Source organism: Oryctolagus cuniculus, chromosome 18 (assembly GCF_051225735.1).
Source record: "Oryctolagus cuniculus isolate XC-2025 breed Fujian yellow rabbit chromosome 18, ASM5122573v1, whole genome shotgun sequence".
Classification (NCBI taxonomy): domain Eukaryota; kingdom Metazoa; phylum Chordata; class Mammalia; order Lagomorpha; family Leporidae; genus Oryctolagus; species Oryctolagus cuniculus.
This window is the reverse complement of record NC_142884.1, coordinates 19,445,916-19,468,198: the sequence shown is the minus strand read 5'-3', so window position 1 is coordinate 19,468,198 and position 22,283 is coordinate 19,445,916. Positions and strand designations below refer to the sequence as shown.

General features: G+C 43.7%; 1 protein-coding gene and 1 long non-coding RNA gene across 14 annotated transcripts in view; one reads left to right on the top strand and one right to left on the bottom strand.

Annotated features, from left to right (window-relative positions):
• Window positions 1–1,590: 1,590 nt before the first annotated feature.
• On the top strand, window positions 1,591–21,090 carry LOC138843151 (zinc finger protein 793). 13 transcript variants are annotated; one of them, XM_070062366.2, is made up of 7 exons: window positions 1,591–2,223; window positions 3,386–3,508; window positions 7,357–7,395; window positions 7,878–7,938; window positions 14,896–15,031; window positions 16,482–16,577; window positions 19,702–21,090. In XM_070062366.2, exons 4-7 carry the CDS (start codon window positions 7,924–7,926, stop codon window positions 20,670–20,672), a joined length of 1,218 nt encoding a protein of 405 aa, XP_069918467.2. In that variant the 5' UTR covers window positions 1,591–2,223; window positions 3,386–3,508; window positions 7,357–7,395; window positions 7,878–7,923; the 3' UTR covers window positions 20,673–21,090. The 13 variants fall into 13 exon arrangements, with proteins under 13 accessions (XP_069918467.2, XP_089175431.1, XP_069918465.2 ...); XM_089319305.1 differs by lacking the exon at window positions 19,702–21,090 and adding an exon at window positions 17,997–19,335; XM_070062370.2 differs by having other exon boundaries at window positions 1,597–2,121.
• Window positions 12,047–22,283, bottom strand: part of LOC127491342 (uncharacterized) — a 38,951-nt gene continuing 28,714 nt past the window's right edge. Inside the window, exon 5 of the long non-coding RNA XR_016224780.1 lies at window positions 12,047–12,260. This is a non-coding gene — a long non-coding RNA (uncharacterized LOC127491342). The remainder of the gene's footprint in view (window positions 12,261–22,283) is intronic.

The following is a 22,283-nucleotide window of genomic DNA, read 5'->3' as shown; positions in this document are numbered from 1 at the left end:
ACATGCCATCACTTCTGCATTCTATTAGTCTCACAGACCAACACACAAGAGTGTGAATGCTAGCAAGTAGGAATACTAGGAAGTCATTGGGAACAATTGCTTTTTCTTTTCAAGATTTATTTATTTATTTGAAAGGTAAAGTTGTGGAGAAAGAGGGAGAGAGAGAAGGAGAGATGTCTTCCATCTACTGTTCATTCCTCTGATGGCCACAAGAGCCAGGGCTGGGCCAGGCCGAAGCCAGGAGCCTGAATCATTTTCAAGGCCAGTTATTACACCAGGAACTATGATAACCAGTTGGAATCCAGGCCAGCATGTGGTGCATTGGGTTCAACTGCTAGATCATAAATCTACAATGCTGGCATCCTATGTAAGCACCAGTTCAGGTCCCAGCAGCTCCACTTCTGATCCAGCTCCCTGAATGTGCTTGGGAAAGCAGAAGATGGCCCAAAAGTGCTTGGCCCCTCACCACCCACGTGGGAGACCAGGTTGGAGTTCCAGGCTCCTGGCTTTGGCCTGGCCCAGTCCTGGACATTGTGGCCATTTGGGGAGTGAACCAGCAGTTGGAAAATGTGTCTCTCCCTCTCTAACTCTGCCTTCCAAATAAAGAAATCTTTTTAAAAAATTAAAAAGAGCTATTTTCATAAGCAATCATTTCTAGATGCCCCGCGGCTAGCAGTTCTTTGTTTTTCCCTGTGTAACGCTGGTCATATGTGCCCCATAAATATGCACACATGCACAAAAGAGACACCTTGCTTCTCTCTCCTTCCCTGCCCCTAGAGAAGTTCCCATGCCTGTGATGGGCAGAGCACTGCTTTAGGTTTTATTCAAGACAAGGCTAGCTAATGCTGTCAGTACCTGGGATCCCCTCACTTCCTCTTCCTCTGGGCACTCACCATTCCCCTAGGTAGACTACTGGTTTCTTATTTACAGACTGCCTCAGAACTGCCTGCCAGGCAGACTGGAAATGTTGGCTGGTCTGTTTAAGATTTATTTATTTATTTGAAAGTTAGAGTTACAGAGAGGCAGAGGCAGAGAGAGAAAAGGGTGTGTGTGTGGTGTATCTTCCACCTTCTGGTGCACTCCCCAGATGGCCACAACGGCCGGAACTGCGCTGATCTGAAGCCAGGAGCTTCTTCCGGGTCTCCCATGTCGGTGCAGGGGCCATACATAGCAGGGAGCTGGATTGGAAGTGGAGCAGCCAGGTGCAGACAGCCCCAATGCTAGTGTTTTAACATCTCTGGAATAGTTCGTAAACAACGAAGAGGGTGAACTGGGATATAAATATCCAGCTTCATCGGCCGTTAGGTGGGATAACGTGGAGATGGTTTCTACAAACTCCCAGGGGTAATGTGTTCATTGAAGTATTGGGTGCTGGTTTCTATCCCACCCCTTTCTCACTTTCCCATCTCTATCTGCCAAAAAAACTACCTGCACTCACGGATAGACACGAGGGTCTGCTTCTGGTGAACATAAAGACCTTGCTTTCAATATTTTCTTTATATCAATAATCACCCAAGAAAACCTTACTCTCCCCTCCGGCGTCCCCGCCCTTTCCTCGTAGCCCCGCCCTCTCCGTGAAAGTCACGCCCCGTCCTCAGGCCGCCGCAGGTTCCCCGCAAGAGGACCGAGTAAGCTGGCGGCTCCTCACCTCCCAGAGCTGGCCTAGAAAGTTTTAGCAAGCCATATTGGAAGCGTCTCCTCGGAGATGGCCGCACCCTGTCACGTAAGAAGCGGTAAAAACGTACGCGGCCATCTTGTTTCTCTCTGGACTGCTGGAGACAAAGAAAACACAGCTTCGAGGTCCGCGCGCCTCCACCTTGGTGACAGGAGGTTTGGGAGTGTAAGCTGAGTAGGAGTAGCGATGACACTTCTGTCTAGGGATCCAGGGGCACTCGTTTCTCCCTACCGTAAGATAGCTAGCCAAGGGCTCAGCGGCTCGTTGTACGGCAAGAATTTAAACATGGCCGCTCCCAGCCTGAACTTGTCAAACGGGTGCGGCCATCAAAGCTCTGAAACCCAGAATCCTGTTCTCCGAAAGGTTGCCAGGTAGCGGCCGACAGCCTCCAAGTCGCGACTGAGCCTGCGCAACGGCCACTCAGAATGAGAAGACCTTATACCGCGGTGAGGAGGTGTGGTGTAGCCATCCATTTCTGGTTAAGAGCGCGGACCCAGGATAAAAGAGATCTGTTAGCTTAAAGAACAGGCAGAGAGCTGTGTATGATGGTGAGTGGAAGACTACGGTGGCCCAACTGGGTCAGTTATGGGTACCTGTAGGGGTCAGTCCGAGGGAACGGAAGGGTTAAGTGATGGGGCGTTTGAGTGTCGGTTGCGTTCCGCGGTGGTGGGCGGAGGTTTGTGGGAGTCAGTGGCAGATCTCTTTGAAGATGAACTTGGAGTATGCAGGAATTACTAAATGAGTGTTCCAGCAGACGTCTTGATTGGCAGGATGCGTTGGGAGCTTCGTGATTCTGCAGTCAAGTGGATTTCGTGGAAGGCATTGATTTGGAGAGCATTAGGGCTCCGTGACTGGAAGCCTTAGAGGGTCAGTGATGAGACGTTCTAAGTTCTGTGGATAATAAAAGTTTGGTGACTGGAATTCGTGATTGCAGAAGCTCTGGGGTTCAGTGATGAGAGAGGGTCACTGGGAATCAATGTTTTGGAGAAATGCTGTGGGCCGTTACTGTTTGGGATTTACTTAAGATAGTCGACGACTGAATTAATGATTGGACTTCCATAGATCAGGGAACAGGGAATGGAGGGATCAGTGGCAGTTAGAGGTTGGGACTGCCAGTTGTGGGGGGAGAGATGAGATTGAGTTGGCCAGCAATCGAACCCCAGGGATTAGAATAACATTGGAAATGTGTGTGTGTGTGAGGGAGAGAGAGAGTGGGACCTATCTGAATCACTGTTTGGCAATCAGATAGGATCATTGAGCTTTGTAGTCACTAAACAGAAGTCAGGTTTGAACATATGGGGGTATTAGTGTCTGTGAGAACCTCCGGGTTGGAGATCAGAGGCCTGGGGTTGGGGGACACCATAAAATTCTATGCTTAGGAGGCTTATGGGGGTTGGTGTTGAGGAAACTTTTGAAATTCAGAGGTTGGGGATGACAGAGTCAAGGACTTGATGCTACAACCCTGCGTTAAGGGAAACACATTTTACACAGCCAACAGGCACGTGTTCAGTCCCTCTTGTCCAAGGCCTACCTCAGAACTCCTTTGAAATACTTGTCTTTTTAATTTTCTCCACAATATTGAAAATACTTTCAAAGCACTAAGCACTAAATTTCTCTAACAATGCATAGTAAAGATTTGGCTTCGATTGCTCTGGTCAGGAATCTAATCTGTATTTCTCCTAATATTTTCCTTACGGTTCTTTCTGGCAGAGTCGTTGACTTGCTCATCTGTCACAGTATGTATCAAGAGTGAGCCTGGTTTGTGACTCCGATTCCATGGCAACTGAGATGGATGTGACCTTGCCTGTGGTTGGAAAGCCAAGAGTCTACTGAGTAAGTATCTGAACTGAAAATAGAAAAGATTTGGCTGGAAGAGCACACTGAGAGTGTTTGGAAAACGCTTTTACCTGAGGTAGCAAGACTGAAAAGTTAAAACTATGAAAGCCAAAGCCAGTCTAAACAACTCTGAATGTCAGGGTTACCCTACAATAGTTTCGTCACCTCTCCAGGATTCCTTGTCTGTGAATGGAGTGGTACTAGAGGGCTGTGTGGGGATTTCATAAGTCAATACAAGGAAGTAGCTCAGCCTTGTGCCCACTTGCACTCACGACTTAATATATACAAACTCAATTGTTGATTTTTTTTTCCATCTATCTTTTCAGTTTCTATGATGTTTCATAGTTTTATTTGCTATTTTCCAAGAACCACTTGCTTGGTTGCATGAAACATGCTTGTTTCTATTTATCATTATTAGTTTTATTATTGTTGCTGTTGTTCAAGTAAATATGTAATCATGAGGATATTGGAAGAGGCAGAAAATCAAAACATCACTAAGGGAAATTTAAATTTCTTTTTAATCTCTTTGTTTAGGGAAAATAGCAAGCCGGCGCCGCGGCTCACTAGGCTCCTCCGCCTTGCGGCGCCGGCACACTGGGTTCTAGTCCCGGTCGGGGCGCCGGATTCTGTCCTGGTTGCCCCTCTTCCAGGCCAGCTCTCTGCTGTGGCCAGCGAGTGCAGTGGAGGATGGCCCAAGTGCTTGGGCCCTGCACCCCATGGGAAACCAGGAGAAGCACCTGCCTCCTGCCATCGGATCAGCGCGGTGCGCCGGCCGCAGCGGCCATTGGAGGGTGAACCAACGGCAAAGGAAGACCTTTCTCTCTGTCTCTTTCTCTCACTGTCCACTCTGCCTGTAAAAAAAAAAAAAAAAAAAAAAAAAAAAAAAAAAAAATTAGAGAAAATAGTTGTCAATATTTTCATAGATTTTAGGTTTACATAATTTATAAAATTTATTTATTTTCATTTTATTTGAAAGGCATTGAGACAGAGAGATCTGCTCTCTGAATCACTTCCTAAATGCCTGCAACAGTTAGGGGTAGGCCAGGCAGAAGCCAGGAGCCTGGAACTCAGTCTGGGTCTCCCACATAGGTGGCAGAGGCCCAAGTATTCAAGCCACCATCTCAGGAAGCTGTATCAGAAGCAGAGTAGCCAGGACTTGAATCAGGTACAATGATATGGGAATGCCAGTGTCCGACATGACAACTTAACTACGGTGCCAAACAACTCCTCCTGTAATTTGTAAAATGGAATCATGCTCTCATATTGCATGTTACAACTTGTATTTCCTATGGTAATTTATATCACAAATACTCTTCCAAATCAGTCAGTATACCTCCATTATTATATGATGTCTAAACTCACTTACATTAAATTACTTAAGTCAACCAGACCTTCCGTTCATTGCTGGGACATTTTGGTGGCTTCCAGGTGTTTTGTAAGCAAAACTAAAATAAGTGAACATCGTTGTACTTTTTCATTATACCAGCTAGTTCCTTAGGATACATTACTGGATGTTGAAGGGTGGTTTAAAGGGTGTGCACTCTTAAAACTGTGATATAAATACCCTTCAGAAAGTTTTAATTTACCCTCCTACCAGCAGTGTGGCAGATATGTTTTTCATCTTTGCTAATCTTATAAGCCAAAAAGAAAAACATTTTTCATAATCTTGTTATGGAAAAGACTTTCCTAAGAATTTTTCCAAAAGCAGAAACAATGGGGATTGCGGGGAGGGTCAACAAGATGACTATTAAAAAAAAAGTGAGGGGGGCGGCGCCCTGGCTCACTTGGTTAATCCTCCACCTGTGGTGCCGGTATCCCATATGGGCGCCGGGTTCTAGTCCCAGTTGTTCCTCTTCCAGTCCAGCTCACTGCTGTGGCCCGGGGAAGGCAGTGGAGGATGGCTCAAGTGCTTGGGCCCTGCACCCGCATGGGAGACCAGGAGGAGGCACCTGGCTCCTGGCTTCGGATTGGTGCAGTGCGCTGGCCATGGTGGCCATTTGGGGAGTGAGCCAACGGAAGGAAGACCTTTCTCTCTGTCTCTCTCTCTCTCATCATCTATAACTCTACCTGTCAAATAAATTTAAAAAAATGAAAAAGTTCAATGGTTCAATTCCATTTTTTGAAATTAGTAAACCTGGCTTAAGGACAAATGGCAAACTATGAAAAATTTATTTATAATATAGATGACAAACAGTTAATAACTTCAGTGTAAAAAAGAGTGCTTATAAATTAATTTCTGAAAATGGACACTTAAGTAGAAATGTAGGTTTAGGCACATAAACAGATTGTTTACAAAAGATATGCAAATAATCAAATATATGAGGGACACACCTTTCTTTATTGGGCAAAATAAAATACAAATGATGGGGAAACATACAGAGAACTTGAAAAACTCCTCCAACACCACACGTCATAAATGGTAAAGCTTGCATTTGAACCCAGACTGTCTGGCTCTTGGGTCTCTAATAGGCAGCCTCTTTTTATTTTTATGGTAAGGAAGAGAGGCCAAGAGAGGTACAGTGTTTGGCCCAGATTCCCTCAATAGAATTGCTTGGCTTCAAACTTGTGTCTGAGTCACTCCTGGGCTCAGGGTCTTTCCAGAAGTTCCCCTCTACTTTAAAACCAGAGAGGAACCATTCCTGAGCTGTTTCCTACATAGCCTTTGCCTCTGAGGTCCAAGGGAGTATTTGGAGAGGGGCTGCTGGGTGACAGTCACCATGGGATCTACTCATCTTTAGGTTCCTTGGGTGCCCTGAGAACTTTTGAATCCTGCTACCTTGCTGGAAGGTGGGGCTCTCCAGTTCCTACCAGCTCTGTCAGCTACAGGGCCTGTAGCTACAGGTTCTGTCTACAGAAAGCTCTACCAGGGGCTGCAGCTGAGGGTGAGTTAGCATTGTGAGATGAAGCTGACGATTTCAGACTATGTCTGTTTCCGTGATTTTTTTCTCTTTCTTTTTTTTTTATTTTCCTTCTTTTATTTATGATCCTTTTTGTTGTGATTTTTAAATATTAGTATAAATTGAGTTTTTACAGGCTAAAATTTTGTGGACATATACAATGAAAAAGAACTGTTGGGCCATGAAGGATTTATTAATTTCGTTAGCTTTTGTAGCTATGGCAGTTTTTTTTTTTTTTTCTTAACATTCTTTCTTGCCTGGTTGGAGCCCCTCAAGGTTTGCTCCTATACCTCCTTGCCAAGACCCATCCTCTGGAGAAGTGTCCTTGCTTTCTGGCACTCTGAAGAATATGGAGCTATATACTTTGTATTTTTTGCTCCAGATGTGGACTCAGCCATTTTCCAAGGAGCTCCAGTTCTTTTTAGTGAACATTTGTGGTAGAAATTGTCATCCAGGTACTGCAGGAGATGGTAGACTTTTCTAGATGGGGTAACATTGCCCCAGGCCACTTCAGTGAGAAAGCCACAAGTGACATAATTGTATTTTGTAAATATTTGTTTTATTTGTAAGTCAGAATTACAGAGAAATTGAGAGAAAGAGAGAGAGAGAGAGAGAGAGAGGTCTTCCATCTGCTAGTTCATTCCCCAAATGCCCAAAAGAAGCCAGGAGCCAGGAGCTTCTTTTCCCATGTGGATACAGGGGCCCAACACCATCCTCTGCTGCTTTCCCAGGTGCAGCAGGGTGCTGGATTGGAAGTGGAGCATCCAGGACTTGAACCAGTGCCCATATGGGATGCCAGTGCCACAGGAAGTGGCAGTGGCTTTTCCCACTATGCCACAATGCCAGTTAACTATTTTAAAAATAGTTAACTAATTTTAATGTAGTTAAATCTTCAACTTTTCATGAAATATTTACATGCTTAAACTGATTGCCCTTTTTCTTTTATAGTTTGTTAAGCCAGCTATTTCTTAAACATCCTGATTAAAGGTAACATAGTGATTCTTATCTGTTGAAAATTATTTTTTAATGACAATATTCAATAATCTACTGGATGGATAATAAAATTTAGACCTCTAGTTATTATTTGTGATCATATCTTTTATATATTCTGCCAGTGTTGTATACTTATTTTACTTTGTGTTGTGTTCTTTGTAATAATTTCCTAAGTGTATACCCTGTCTGGTATAGACTTAGTTCCAGTTGTTTGAGTGTTAAGGATGCTTAGTGTTTAAAACTTTGTTATTCCTTGGTAGCATCTTTGATTTCCTGAAAGACTGGTTTTATGTATCCATGTTCTGAGTTGAATGGCACCCTTATTTGTTCTGCCATAGTGACTGAAACCATGGATTTGTGTGTAAGATTTCCAGAGGGAAATCCATATGGGATTCCATAGGGGATTTGGAAGATCCAAGACAAGGCCTAGACCCTCACGCTGTGTTTTCTGTTCTCTTTCTCTGTCCTCCTTCCAGTCTCTACTGTCACAGGCCTCAGCTCTATTTCCAAGAACAGCAAAAAATGATCGAGAACCAGGTGAGTGTGACACAAAGTGTCCCGTTTCCCCATCTTGTGGAAAGTGTCCTGGAAAAGTGTATGCATAGGCCGGGTTCCCAGGGAAACAGATTCAGAGGTGAAGATTTTCACACCGGAAGTCATGTAGGGAAGCAGGGCTGTGCAGAGGGAGTTGTTGGCCAGAGGCCTCAGCTGATTACATAGAACACTGTGGAGCTGGGATGGCTCTCACAGTTATCCTGAATGGATCAAAGGGGCTTTTGCATTCAGAAATCAACCAGTCATTGACATAGCCTGGCCCAGGGAGGGAAGATAATCCTGGATGTGGGCAGCTCCTGCTGTCCAAGACTAATTCTCAGAAAAGTTGCAAGCCGGCAGCAGCAGCCAGACTGTCAGGGAGATTTGAGTGGAGCAGTGCAGTCTCTCTTCTGCACACAGACACTGGCTTTACCCAACATGTAAGTATCCATTTGAAGAGAAACTTGGGGTCCTCAGTTGGTTCACAAGAACAGGCAGAAATATCCTCTGGGTGTGCCTGTGAAGATTCAAGGTGTAGAGGTTTAATTCTTAACAGAGGTACCCGGCTAGAAATTCCATGTAATTTAACTGCAGTAGCAGTGCTAAGTAGCACCCAAAAGGGTGCTTTTTATTTGTACTGCAACTGGTCAGAAGGGGATTCCTCTCTCCAAGTTTGTAACAAAACTAACTGTCTTGGGAGATTGTTTTTTTATGACTTTTGGAGTAAAACACTCACTTTTAGAAGTTCCCATCAATTAGAACATCAGTATTCTTCCTTGCAGTACCCAGAGTCTCCTGGGGCTCCAGGAGCATGATGGTCATATGGGTTATGGGAGCTGTGTGAGTCCCTGGGCCCCATCAGGCCTCAGATAAGGGTATGAGGGGCCTGGGAGACCTCCTCTCCGTTTGGAGCTGAGAGCAATTCCTCTTCTAGTACCCCTGTTGTTTGTATTGAGGCCAGAGGCCAGATGGGCTTTTGAGGTGGGGGACATTCCTTGTGCCAGTGTCCCAGTTTTCCACACCCAAGAACATTCTCTCTTGGGCTATTCTGCCACAGTTGGATGCTTCATGGGTTGGCCCTGAGGTTGCAAGGTGCTGGTTATAGCAACTGCTGTCATATGAGCCTGTTTTGTTCCTCAAGTTGGAGCACCTTTTTCTCTTCAGCCTTGTCTCTGTTACAAAACACCCCAAATGCTCTATCTAGCATCTGATTCATGGGAGGCTGGGGCCTGTGGCCAGTCTCTGGAACTTCCTCCAGATGTCTAGGGTAGGCTGACAAAATGGGTACCAAGTAGGACCTGCTCTTCAGGAGTGTCAGCTAGGGACTATGTTAGTACATTTTATAAGGCCCTCTTTGAGCCCCTCTACAAAAGTGGTTGGATTTTTTTTCCTGGACCCCTGTTCTGTGGTTGCTCATGTGTTAAAGTTTACTGGATGTCTCTTGCTGACAGGCAGTCCCACCAGCATACAAGCCAACATATGATCCCTGCGACCTCATCTGGTAGGAGTATTAGAATCCCATTTGGGTTCATCCCTTGGCAGGGCTGTATTTGCGATTGAATAGTTTTGATTTTGTTTATGCAATGCATTCACATAGTCATGGGCATGTTCTGCCACTATTTATCTTTTTCTGTGAGTTAAATGGTGCTCATGAGAATTGTATCCTGCCAGGTAAGGTCAAACATAACAGTCGTCTTATACTACCCATCTATAAAATTTTCAGGGTCGTCAGTAAAACTTACCATCTCCCCTTTAATTTGGTTTAAGTCCTGAATTGAAAAGAGGACTTGTATTTCATAGAGCCACTTGGCACTGCTGCCTCCTTTGAGGGGTACATTCCCGTGATACCTATCTCGCACAGGCCCTGTCCCTAAGTAAGGGGGAAACAGGTCCTGTATCAGGAAGAGGAGGTTATAGAAGGGCCTTGATCTTACCAGAACTCTGGGGTCTTTTGTGGCCTGGGGAATCTTTAGGTCTTGCAGGGGATCTTTCTGGATGGCAAGTCTTCTGGCTCTGGGCTCTTAATGGTTGGTTAAAGTAAATCTAGCAAGGCTGGGTCCAGCTTGAAACTTAGAGAATTCATGATTTTCTTTTAGTGCTATACAGGCCTGTCCATAGGAGACTTCTGTCCATTACTGCACCCATAATAGACTAGATCTAGCTGTAAAGTGGGGTTATAATTGAAGCTCCCATTTTCTGTCAATGATTTTTCATCCTCTGATTTATATGAGGGCCAGGCAGTGTTCCAGAAAAAGATTAAATTGTCCCTTCTTTAAGGTCTGGGATCAAACTGTGACCAATTTTTAGGAATATATCCTAAGTGGAGAGTTGCATGGTATAATGGATTAGTGTCCTAGCTGGCAGAGAATAGAGGGGAAATGGGTCAACATGTCAGGCTTCTCTGCTCATTTCCCAATAAAAAGAGGAGTGAGAGCAAGCATCTTTGATTTGCTCAGGCAAGAACCAGCATGTTTTTCTCCATGTTTTGTTTTGTTTTGTGTTGTTGTTGTTGTTGTTGTTGTTTTACATCATGCTTCGTGAGAACCTTTTTCTTTTTTTTTTTTAATAAGATTTATTTTATTTTTAGTTTGATTTACTTATTTATTTGAAAGGCAGAGTTACACAGAGAGAGGAAGATCTTCCATCCACTGGTTCACTCCCCAAATGGCTGCAACAGGAACCTGGAACTCCATCAGGGTCTTCTGTGTGGGTTACAGGGGCCCAAGGACTTGGGCCATCTTCTGCTTTCCCAGCCACATTAGCAGGGAACTGGATTAGAAATGGGGCAGCCAGGATTCAAATTGGCGCCTGTATTGGATGCCGGCATCACAGGCTGGCAGCTTAACATTCTGTGCCACAGTGCAGGCCTCTGTCCCCGAGTTTAAAGAATGCACTTGTCTTTACTACGTAACCTGACCTCTACCATCTCTGTCTCCTCCCCAGGGTTCTTCCCCTGTGTAGAAGCACCTTCTGCTTTTGGTCTATATCCTGACCTGGTGACACCTACTAAGGCAATGGGGAGAAGGATTGGCTCTGAACCCCAGTTCTAAGAGCAGTGGGTTGACCCAGGAACATAGGCAGCATTTTAGAAGGTGGGGGTAGGTGAGGAACAGTTTTAAAGATATTTAAAAGTCCTTAGAGTCTTTTTATTAAGATTACAGTGATGCCTAAAAACGTGTCACCAGGAACATCAGATCTGTGTTTGGTTATATAGTTTTTAGAATATTTGTATCACATCAATAACATTTGTATGAACACAACTTAAAATTGGGCATAATTTTACAACTGACCATACATTCTATACAATCCAAATCAGCTTAAATAACTATTGTCTCTCCAGGATGAGAATCATATTCTTTGAGAGTTCCAGGGATCTGACTGGAAGTCTCTAAATCAAAAGACGTAATTTAGAACTTTGAATAAGTTTTTAAAAGCTGTCAAAGATGTCTGAGGTTTAAACATTTAATCAAAATAAGATCCCATATAATTATTAAAAAATGATAATCCATTTAATCAGAATTTTTTTTTTAATTTGACAGGTAGAGTCATAGACAGTGAGAGAAAGAGACAGAGAGAAAGGTCTTCCTTCCATTGGTCCACTCCCCAAATGGCCACTTAGGCCAGCGCTGTGCCAATCCGAAGCCAGGAGCCAGGTGCTTCCTCCTGATCTCCCATGTAGGTGCAGGGTTCTAGTCCCGGTTGTTCCTCTTCCAGTCTAGTTCTCTGCTATGGCCTGGGAAAGCAGTACAAGATGGCCCATGTCCTTGGGCCCTGCTACCCGCATTAGAGACCAAGAAGAAGCTCCTGGCTCCTGGCCTCTGGCTTTGGATTGGCGCAGCTCCGGCCATTGTAGCCAACTGGGGAGTGAACCAGTGGATGGAAGACCTCTCTCTCTCTCTCTCTCTCCCCCTCTCTCTCTCTTTCTCTCTCTCCTTTAACTCTGTCTTTTAAGTAAATAAATAATTTTTTTTAAAAAAAGATGACATTTAATCAGTTATTTGATGATTACTGAAATATTTTAAAATAAGTAAATTATCTTAACTCTTTTAAGACTGAACTCTCTCCAAGGAATCAAATTCAATAAAGACAACAAATAACATAGGAAACCTTCTCCATTACACACAAGATCCTTGTTTCCTAGGTCTGCTACAAAAAGCGAAGAAAAACCTTGAGTAGAACAGTTAGCACATGACATCATCCATTGCTTGGAACAATTTAAACATATCAATAAAGGGCCAGAGGTAGCGAATCAGATGATCCTGTTGTCTAGACTTCTGAAATACAGGAGTTGACTAAAAGCTGAAGTGTCACCAGTTACCTGCAAACTGTAGAAAGGGGAAAAAGTATAGTCTAGAAGATGGGTTAAAACAAAGAAAAATATATTTTGAAATTAAAAGAGCAAAAAAAAAAAAAATTAAAAGAGCAAAACTTCTTGTGAACTTAAAAAATTGATTCTTTATTTGAAAGGCAGAGTGACAGAGAGGGATAGACACAGAAAGAGATCTTCCATCTACTAGTTCACTCCCTAAATGGCCGCAATAGCCAGGGCTAGGCCAGACCAAGGCCAGGAGCCAGGAATTCCATCCTGGTCTCCCACAGGACTGGCAGGGACACAAGTATGTGGACCATCTTCTGCTGCTTTCCCAGGCCCTTTAGCAAGAAGCTAGATCAGAAACTGAGCAGCCAAGGCTCAAACTGGTGCTGTGATATGGGATGCTGGCATCAGAAGCTGCCACTTGGCCGGTGCCACGGCTCACTAGGCTAATCCTCTGCCTTGTGGCGCCGGCACACCAGGTTCTAGTCCCGGTCGGGGCGCCGGATTCTGTCCTGGTTGCCCCTCTTCCAGGCCAGCTCTCTGCTGTGGCCAGGGAGTGCAGTGGAGGATGGCCCAAGTGCTTGGGCCCTGCACCCCATGGGAGACCAGGAGAAGCACCTGGTTCCTGCCTTCGGATCAGCACAGTGCGCCGCCCATGGTGCACCGGCCGCGACGGCAGCCATTGGAGGGTGAACCAACGGCAAAGGAAGACCTTTCTCTTTGTCTCTCTCTCTCATTGTCCACTATGCCTATCAAAAATAAATAAATAAATAAATAAAAGAAGCTGCCACTTAACACACTGTGCCATAATCCTGGCCCCTTTGTAAACCTATGTAAACAGAACATCTTCTTGCTTTAATGTATGGGATTGATCAAATTCTAGCTTCATTCAGTGTATCTTTGATATTAATGCTTAATTTTTAGAGATCATATGAACAGTTCTCTTCCTATCTCAGCCAACCTGATCTCACACAAGAGTCATCTTCCCCAAACCCCCTATCATACTGTTACATTCCTTCAGTTATTTGGCCTATAGTGTTCCTCCTCCTCCTTCCAGAACATTAGCCGTATTACTTTATTATTTATATTTAATGTATTATATTTAGTATATTATATATATTAGGACAAAGATTTTGCATACAATGTTTTCCCTTTATCCAAAAAAAATTCTCTTTCCTTCTTAGCCTTTCTCACCAAGAATGCATTCTCATGCTTATAGATTCTTTCACATCTCTCTTTCTTCTACATACTGGTTCCTTTAATTTACATTTTGAAATCATCCTTTAGCACTTCTAAATTAAAATTGAAACTCTTTAAAAAAGAAAATACCTTACAGAATTTTAACCTGTAGTTACTTTAAAGTTTTTTTTTTGAATATGGAGGCATCAAACAGAAAGTAGGTCAATGTTTTCTATTTTTGCTTACACAATTATATTTTACCAAAGTGTTGAAAATATTTAAGCCTAGAAGACAAAACATTTAAGTATAGAACCAATGATTTTTTGAGTAAAAGACATGGATACCCACAAATGTCATTAATGTCTCTTCTAATTCTTGTTTTGTTTGATCTCCCTAGCAGTTTAATTTAATTTGCCAGATTTTTATCAAAGTTCTGGAAATTCTTATTTAGTCCATTGATGTTAAGGCTGTCAGAATTCTGCATTTAAGAATGTTTGTTAGGAGCCAGTGTTGTGGCACAGCGTGTTAAACACTGCCTGCAATGCTGGCATCCCATATGGGTGCTGGTTTGAGATCTGGCTGTTCCACTTCCTATCCAGCTCACTGATAATGTGCCTGGGAAAGCAGTAGAAGATGGCCTAAGTGCTTGGACCCCTGCACCCACATAGGAGACCTGGATGAAGCTCCTGGCTCCTAGATTTGGCCTAGTCCAACCCTGGCCATTGTTGCCATTGCGGGAGTGAACCAGAGGATGGAAAGATCTCTCTCTCTCTCTCTCTGTCTCTCTGTAACTCTGCCTTTCAAATAAATAAAATCTTTTTTTTTAACAAAAAAAAGAATATTTCTTAGAGTCTCTGAATTGATTGCTAATATGTTCAGAGAAAAATCAGAACTGAGGATAACAGAAGACTTAAAATTGCCACGATTACATTTATAACAGCTCAGAAATTCCCAAGAGGTAGTTATTTCCTTGACACACAGCATTTTAGAAAGCACAGTTTCACAAGCTAGTCCATCCTTTCAGGATGTGTAGAGTGCCTCTTCCTGCAGAAAAGACTCAGCTCCACACATCCTCAGGTTCTGAAGCCCAAACAGACCCTGAGAAACGTATGGGCCATTTGCTTCTCTGCACACCACACCTAGATGTCTGCCATCACGGCCCTGGGGACTTTTTCCCCATGCTGGCACTCACAGCCCAGACAGGCTGGGAACCATCCACAACTCCAGTAACCAACACTGAGCCAAATTCGCTCTTGGCCCTCACAATGTTTATTGATTTCAGAGTATGAATTACAATCGTTGGCAGCTTCCAACTTGATTTGCATGTTCCCCAAAATATGTAACACAAAGCCAGGAATGTAAAGGTTACTGACAAATTACCGTGGTAAGCTCAGACCTATGAACATTATAAAAATCAGTTCCTTCCACCCCGCCCACGTAATCTGCATAACTTAATGCCCTTTCAGCTTCAGCAGAGACCTGTGTCATTCAAAGATGTGGTTGTGGGCTTCACTCAAGAGGAGTGGCACCGGCTGAACCCTGCGCAGAGGGCCCTGTACCGGGATGTGATGCTGGAGACGTACAGCAACCTTGTCTCAGTGGGTAAGAACAGCTTCACCGTGCAGTTCAGAGGCTACAACTTTACTCTCTATTTAATAATTATCTAGCACTTTCTATGTGCCTGACACAGTTTTAGCCACTTTTTCCTTTCTTTCTTTTTTTTTTTTTGACAGGCAGAGTTAGACAGTGAGAAAGACAGAGAGAAAGGTCTTCCTTCCGTCGGTTCACCCCCCAAATGGCCGCTATGGCCAGCGCTGCGCCGATCTGAAGCCAGGAGCCAGGTGCTTCCGCCTGGTCTCCCATGCGGGTGCAGGGCCCAAGCACTTGGGCCATCCTCCACTGCCCTCCCGGGCCACAGCAGAGAGCTGGCCTGGAAGAGGAGCAACTGGGACAGAACCGGTGCCCCAACCGGGACTAGAACCCGGGGTGCCGGCGCTGGCAGGCGGAGGATTAGCCTAGTGAGCCACGGCGCTGGCCAGCCACTTTCTTTAAAAAAAAAAAATTTTATTTATTTGAGAGGTAGAGTTACAGACAATGAGAGAGAGAGACAGAGAGAAAGGTCTTCCTTCCGTTGGTTCACTCCCCAAATGGCCGCCACGGCCGGCGCTGCGCCGATCCGAAGCCAGGAGCCAGGTGCTTCCTCCTGGTCTCCCATGTGGGTGCAGGGCCCAAGCACTTGGGCCATCTTCCACTGCCTTCCCGGGCCACAGCAGAGAGCTGGATTGGAAGAATAACAGCTAGGACTAGAACCGGTGCCCATATAGGATACTGGCACCGCAGGCAGAGGATTAACCCACTGCACCACAGTGCTGGGTCCAGTTTTAGCCACTTTTAAAACCTTACCTTGGGGGCCAGTGCTGTTGCATAGCAGGTAGAACTTCCGCGTGCAGCGCCAGCATCCCATATGGGTGCCTGTTTGAGTCCTGGTTGCTCTACTTCCAATCCAGCTCTCTGCTATGGCCTGGGACAGCAGTGGAAGATGGCCCAAGTCCTTGGGCCCCTGCACCCACGTGGGAAACCCAGAAGTTCCTTACTCCTGGTTTCAGATCGGCTCAGCTCTGGTCATTGTGGCCATCTGGGGAGTGAACCAGCAGATGGAAGACCTCTCTCTGTCTCTGCCTCTGTTTCTCTGTAACTTTGCCTTTCAAATATAAATAAATAAATGAATCTTTTTAAAAAAAAAAAAAACCTTAGCTTGTTCAGTCTTCATGAAAGCCTTATGAGATACGTCTTATAGTACCACATTCTAGTACATAGCATAGCCAGGTTTGAAATTACAGCAGTCTGACTACATGGTATACATTCTTACCCTGTACTCTGTGCTGCCTCAATGGGTTGGCTTGAGTATTAGTGGTCCTGAATTACTACGATTTGTTTGGATCTGGACAAGGTCTGTGTCCAACCTCCTAAATACATGTGGGCAGCCTTTAAGCTGAGAGGCCCTGATGACCAAGGAGGTTGGTTCAAGGCCCCGATTATTTGTCTGGAACAGGTTATGAAGGCACCAAGCCAGATGTGATCCTCAGGCTGGAGCAGGAAGAAGCACCATGGGTTAGCGAGGTGGCGTGCCCAGGCTGCCACTGTCGGGGTAAGTATGACAAATCTAGCAGAGGGGGTACCACGGGAGGCTGCCGTCTTGCATGTTCTGTTCAGGGTCCTGCTCTTAAAAGCCTGGGCATTTCTCTAGGAGCTTCAGCCTTTTTGATGAAACTTCAGGCTTCATGTATCCCCCACGCCACTCCATTGTGTGTTCCTTCTGCCTCTGTTTAACTCTCGTCTCTGCCCTTACATGCTTGGTCCATCTCCCTTTCTTCAGAATCTGTCAGTACACCATCCCTTTGACACTCGGGTATTCCTGCAGATGAGACTCTGTGATTCTCCCATTCCCCTGGTCTCTTCCTTTTTCTTGTTCTAACACTGTCCAGAGCAAATGCTTCAAACCTGTCTACCATTTCCACAGTCTCCCTACCATCATTTCCTTATTTCTTGCACTTAAATTTAAGTCACTGCCCCAGACAGAAGACTATGGGATCACAGAGGAGGAAGGGGTGGAGAAATGACCAGGGGCAGCTGAATGGCGAAGGCAGAGCTGGGCCCATCTTGAGCACTTCTAATGAGCACTCCCAGTAACTGCCTCTCCCACAATACCCCCTGATATCCTGAATGTTGGTGGCCTACTTTTGGGAATCCCTCTGAACTCCTGCTTCTCCACAAGCATTGTGGCCTTAGTCAGAGCCAGTGACTTCCAGTCTTAGATCTCTTGAGGCCACTTACATTTTGGTGCTGTAAACACACAATTGAATTACAGGTTATGGGTTAATACTCAGTGTGCATTGTGTGCCACACTCTGTTCTGCGTAACTGATGTTTATCAGTTCATTTAACCCTAACAGCACCTGTCAGTTCATTTAACCCTTACAGCATCTGTGAGGTAGCCAGCTTTACTACTCCATCTGGAGATGAGGAAACAGAGAAGGGTAAGAAACTTGTTTGAGAACTTACCACGAAAAAGAAACTGAACAGGAATTTGAACCCAAGTCAGCCAACTCCAGAACCAATGCCCATAACCACTATACTCTGGTCTGTGGTTCTTCTCTACTTCACTAAACTGTGTGGTCAACCTTCCCAAAACCATGGTAACCTGGATAGCAGTTGATTCCCTTTGTTGAGAAAGTTATACCTGAAAATCCCACTGCCCTGTATCTAGTCAGCTCTCCTTTCTGGGCCAGGCTGAAGCCAGGAACTCCATCTGGGTCTCCCACATGGGTGGCGTGGCCAAGTACTTGAGCCATCAGCAGCTGCTTTCTCAGGTGCATTAGCAGGGAGCGGGATCGCTTCTATGGGATGCTGGTGTTGCAGGCCAAGGCTTAACCCACTCTGCCACGATGCCAGCCTGTCAGCCCTCCTTTCAAAGTGCTCTGTGTGCTCTATTTTCCTGGTTGAAGCGCATCCTTTTCCTTCCAAGGGGTTGCTGAAATTTGTTTTCCATAACTTGTTTCTCTTTCCAGTGATGTCTCTCCCTTAAAGAACTCATCCATTCTGAGGCCATATGATTTTCCACCTGGCCCCTTTGCCATTTTGTGCCCATTTATTCCCTTTGTACCACCCAGCCCCCTGTTTCTGCCTCTCCCCATTTCATTAACATACAGATCATCTCCACAGGTCTGTCCTCTTACCCGGTTCTTTGTATGTCAGAAACTAAGGTCATCTTCATTCCTCCTGGCTACCTGTCACCACAAACACACCTCACCTTGCCTTTTGTTACACAGCTTTGCTACCAAGTGGTCATTTCAAACCTTCTGCCTCTACCATTTCCACTAATTATCCTACCCTTATAAGCTGATTTTATAGATGGCCTTTTTTCATTGAGAAATTGTTTTAAATATTTCTCCTCACTTTTTACTTTTCCCTGACATCTCCTAAAAGTGGACTCAGGTTATGTTACGTCTGAATCTGTTTAGTCAGGGGGTCTTAATTATTTTGTTCTGTGGACTTCAGATATTCTGGTGACAATTATAGAACTCCCTTTTTATAAATCCAAAATAAAATCCATAACATTAATAAGAGGAACAAATTACTGAAACACAGTAACTGTCAAAAAAATGAGAAAATAGTTATTAGAATATTTTCAAAATGTGTGACATAGTACTAGATGTCCTTACTAATTTATAAATTAGATAATGATATCTAGCAACAGGTCTAGTAGCTATCTTGATCTCAATGTAGAGATTATTATATACGTCTTGAGAAATCTTCAATGACTATGATGTCACATGAAAACACCATAATCACAAAGTAGTCCACAATCACAGGGTCTGATAACTACTTGTTTTGCTGTTTATATTCATAATAAAAGGAAATGTTCATTTTCAGTTATAGCTTAGTGAGGATAAAGATCTAATTTTTATCCTGTCCAAATTCACAACTCCCCTGATTTCTATCCGTCATGTTAAAAATTCCTGCAGTAAGTCCTAATTGGCTTTCATAGTTCCATTCTTCTGCCTAGTTCACCTTATAGTGCTTTGTCATTTATATTGTAACTAACTAGGCCAATATGGTAAACTCTGATAACTGCTATACAATGTTTGACAGACTCTAACATCCCCTAAACATCTTATTTCATGTAGATTCTAATTCAGTAAGTCTGGGGTGGGGCCCTAAATTATGCATATTTAACAAGCTGTAGTGAGATGAAAGTTGTCCTTTGAATTATTGCACATTGAATAACATGGTACTGTGTGTAACATCTTTCCTCTACAACAAGGATCAGCAAACTATGGCCTACAGGTTGTCCTCCTGTTTTTGTGAACAAAGTTTTATTGTAATAAAGCCAAACCCTTAAGTTTACATATTGTCTGTGTTTTCATGCTGTAGTAGGGTATTTGAACAATAGTGACAGAGGTTAAACGGCCCACAAAATATTTTCTCACTGGCCCTCTCTATTTGCCAACTCCTGCTCTATAATATCCCATTGTTTTTGAAATTATTCCTCACTATACTCTGTGATATGTTGTCTTCCATTTGTGCCAGTGTTCTGAATCTTCTTTACTCACAGAACAGTCTTCCTTACATTGGTGCTTTTGGTTATGGTTCATGCTCCCAGTACATGTGCAACACACCCTTTAAATTTTAAAGCCATTTCTCAAAGTAGCTTTATTCCAGATCATAATAGTATAAAGATTCATGAGAAATGATTCACTGTACTTTCTCCAGAAGAGAATGGTCGGAGGAAAAGACAGCAAGACATGCTTTTGAGGCAAGATGCATTCATCAGCAAGAAAACATTGCCCAAGGAAAAACGCCACGAGTGTAATAAGTTTGGGAAAATACCACTTCTGAGCTCTGATCTTTTTCCTTCAATTCAAAGTCCCAGTAATCGGGGCTCTTGTGGAAAGAGTTTGAACCATAACTTAGACATGATTGGTTTTAAGAGAAACTATGCCAAAAAGCAAGATGAGCGTTATGGGTGTGGGAAATTGTTACAGCGTACAAACCATGATAGAACCCTTAATGGAGAAAACCCCTGGGGATGTAGTCATTGTGAGAAAGCTTTCAGCCATAACCCAGCACTTATGTATAAATCAGCAGTAACCAATTCTCTTGTATGCAAACGGAAGAGGGTACCACCTACTGAGAAACCTCATGTATGTAGCGAGTGTGGGAAAGCCTTCTGCTACAAGTCTGAATTCATTAGGCATCAGAGAAGTCACACTGGGGAGAAGCCTTATGGATGCACTGACTGTGGGAAAGCCTTTTCCCATAAGTCAACCCTCATTAAACACCAGCGAATTCACACTGGGGTTAGACCCTTTGAATGTTTCTTCTGTGGGAAAGCCTTCACCCAGAAGTCACACCGCACAGAACATCAGAGAACGCATACAGGAGAAAGACCCTTTGTGTGCAGTGAATGTGGGAAATCATTTGGTGAGAAGTCATACCTCAATGTACACAGAAAAATGCATACAGGAGAAAGACCCTATCGTTGCAGAGAATGTGGAAAATCCTTCAGCCAAAAGTCGTGCCTCAACAAACACTGGAGAACTCATACAGGGGAAAAGCCCTATGGATGCAGTGAATGTGGCAAAGCTTTCTACCAGAAGCCAAACCTTAGTAGACACCAGAAAATTCATGCGAGGAAGAATGGCTACAGGAATGAAAACTTAGTAATTGTGGGAATGCCTTGAGCAAGAAGGCTTCTTCTTATATAAAGGAATTTATCCTTAGGAGAAATCTTAATGTTTTAATGAATTTCAACAAAATATTTTGTTATAAGGAGAGTCATGCTCAATTGTGATATAAACTTTTATAGGAAAGATTACAAAAATACTTTATAAAATATAAACCTAACCATTCTTGCATATAAAAATTTTTAAAACCTATTACATAGAATCACAACAGACTTAGAGGTATGTTATAGTACATTCTGTTCAACAGTGAGCCACATAATGAGTACTGTTTTTGTATTTTAGAACTATAAATGCACATTTATTATAAATTGTAAATACCAAATACATATATCACATAGCATGTAGAAAATTCTCTTCCACAAGAAGAGCTCTTCCGCTCTATCCTCATTTTCTTTTGGTGTCTTAACAACAACAATAATATATTATACCAGCTACATGATCTCCATCTTTAAAAAAAAAAAATCTAGATGGCTACGGTAGTTGTTTGGAGTCCTTTTCTGAATAATAAAGCAATTTTTAATGTGTTTTAATAAGACAGCCAAAACTTTACTAAGAATATACCTACACTGAAAATGTAAAGCTAAAGGATAGTTTTATTTTTTTATTTTTTATTTTTGACAGGCAAAGTGGACAGTGAGAGAGAGAAAGACAGAGAGAAAGGGCTTCCTTTTGCCGTTGGTTCACCCTCCAATGGCCGCCGCGGCTGGCGCGCTGCGGACGGCGCACCGCACTGATCCGATGGCAGCAGCCAGGTGCTTCTCCTGGTCTCCCATGGGGTGCAGGGCCCAAGTACTTGGGCCATCCTCCACTGCACTCCCTGGCCACAGCAGAGAGCTGGCCTGGAAGAGGGGCAACCGGGACAGAATCCAGTGCCCCGACCGGGGCTAGAACCTGGTGTGCCGGCGCCGCAGGCGGAGGATTAGCCTAGTGAGCCACGGCGCCGGCCAAAGGATAGTTTTAATAACATGATCTGGGATACCATAAAATTGATTACCTGTCATACTGTTTGACAAAAGGTATCATCACTCTGGTGATGTGTCATAGCAAATTAGTAGAAGAGGCACTTTCTTTGGGTCTTATAATTAAAAATGTTTCATAGAGATCAATGAAGGATAATTGCTTTTAAAAATTAATTCAGCACTATCCATGTTTCTTTCATATGCATTTCTTGTGATTGTCCTGGACACTAAATCCCAAGTTTTTCATCATTCCAATGCTTGAAATAAGTCTGCTCTCCTGAGTGGTCAATGCTGTTCATAAAAGAAAACAAATGGCCACTTGGAATCTATTTTTTTTTTTTTTAAGATTTGCCTGTGTGCCCAAATGCTTGGGCCCTGCACCCCATGGGAGACCAGGAGAAGTACCTGGCTCCTGCCATCTGATCAGTGCGGTGCGCCGGCTGCAGCGCGCCAGCCGTGGCGGCCATTGGAGGGTGAACCAACAGCAAAGGAAGACCTTTCTCTCTCTCTCTCTCTCACTGTCCACTCTGCCTGTCCAAAAAAAAAAAAAAAAAGATTTGCCTGTGTGTAAGACTGCGTAATCCAGAATTAGAAAGGAGATATAGCACAATTATAGAATGATTAAAAAATAATAAAATACTTTATATAA

Excerpts from the sequence above, each read along its gene's own strand:
- LOC138843151 (XM_070062364.2), top strand. Across the intron at positions 15,032-16,481 it reads CAGCAACCTTGTCTCAGTGG|GTTATGAAGGCACCAAGCCA; the intron begins GTAAGAACAGCT and ends TGTCTGGAACAG. Across the intron at positions 16,578-19,701 it reads CCCAGGCTGCCACTGTCGGG|AAGAGAATGGTCGGAGGAAA; the intron begins GTAAGTATGACA and ends TACTTTCTCCAG.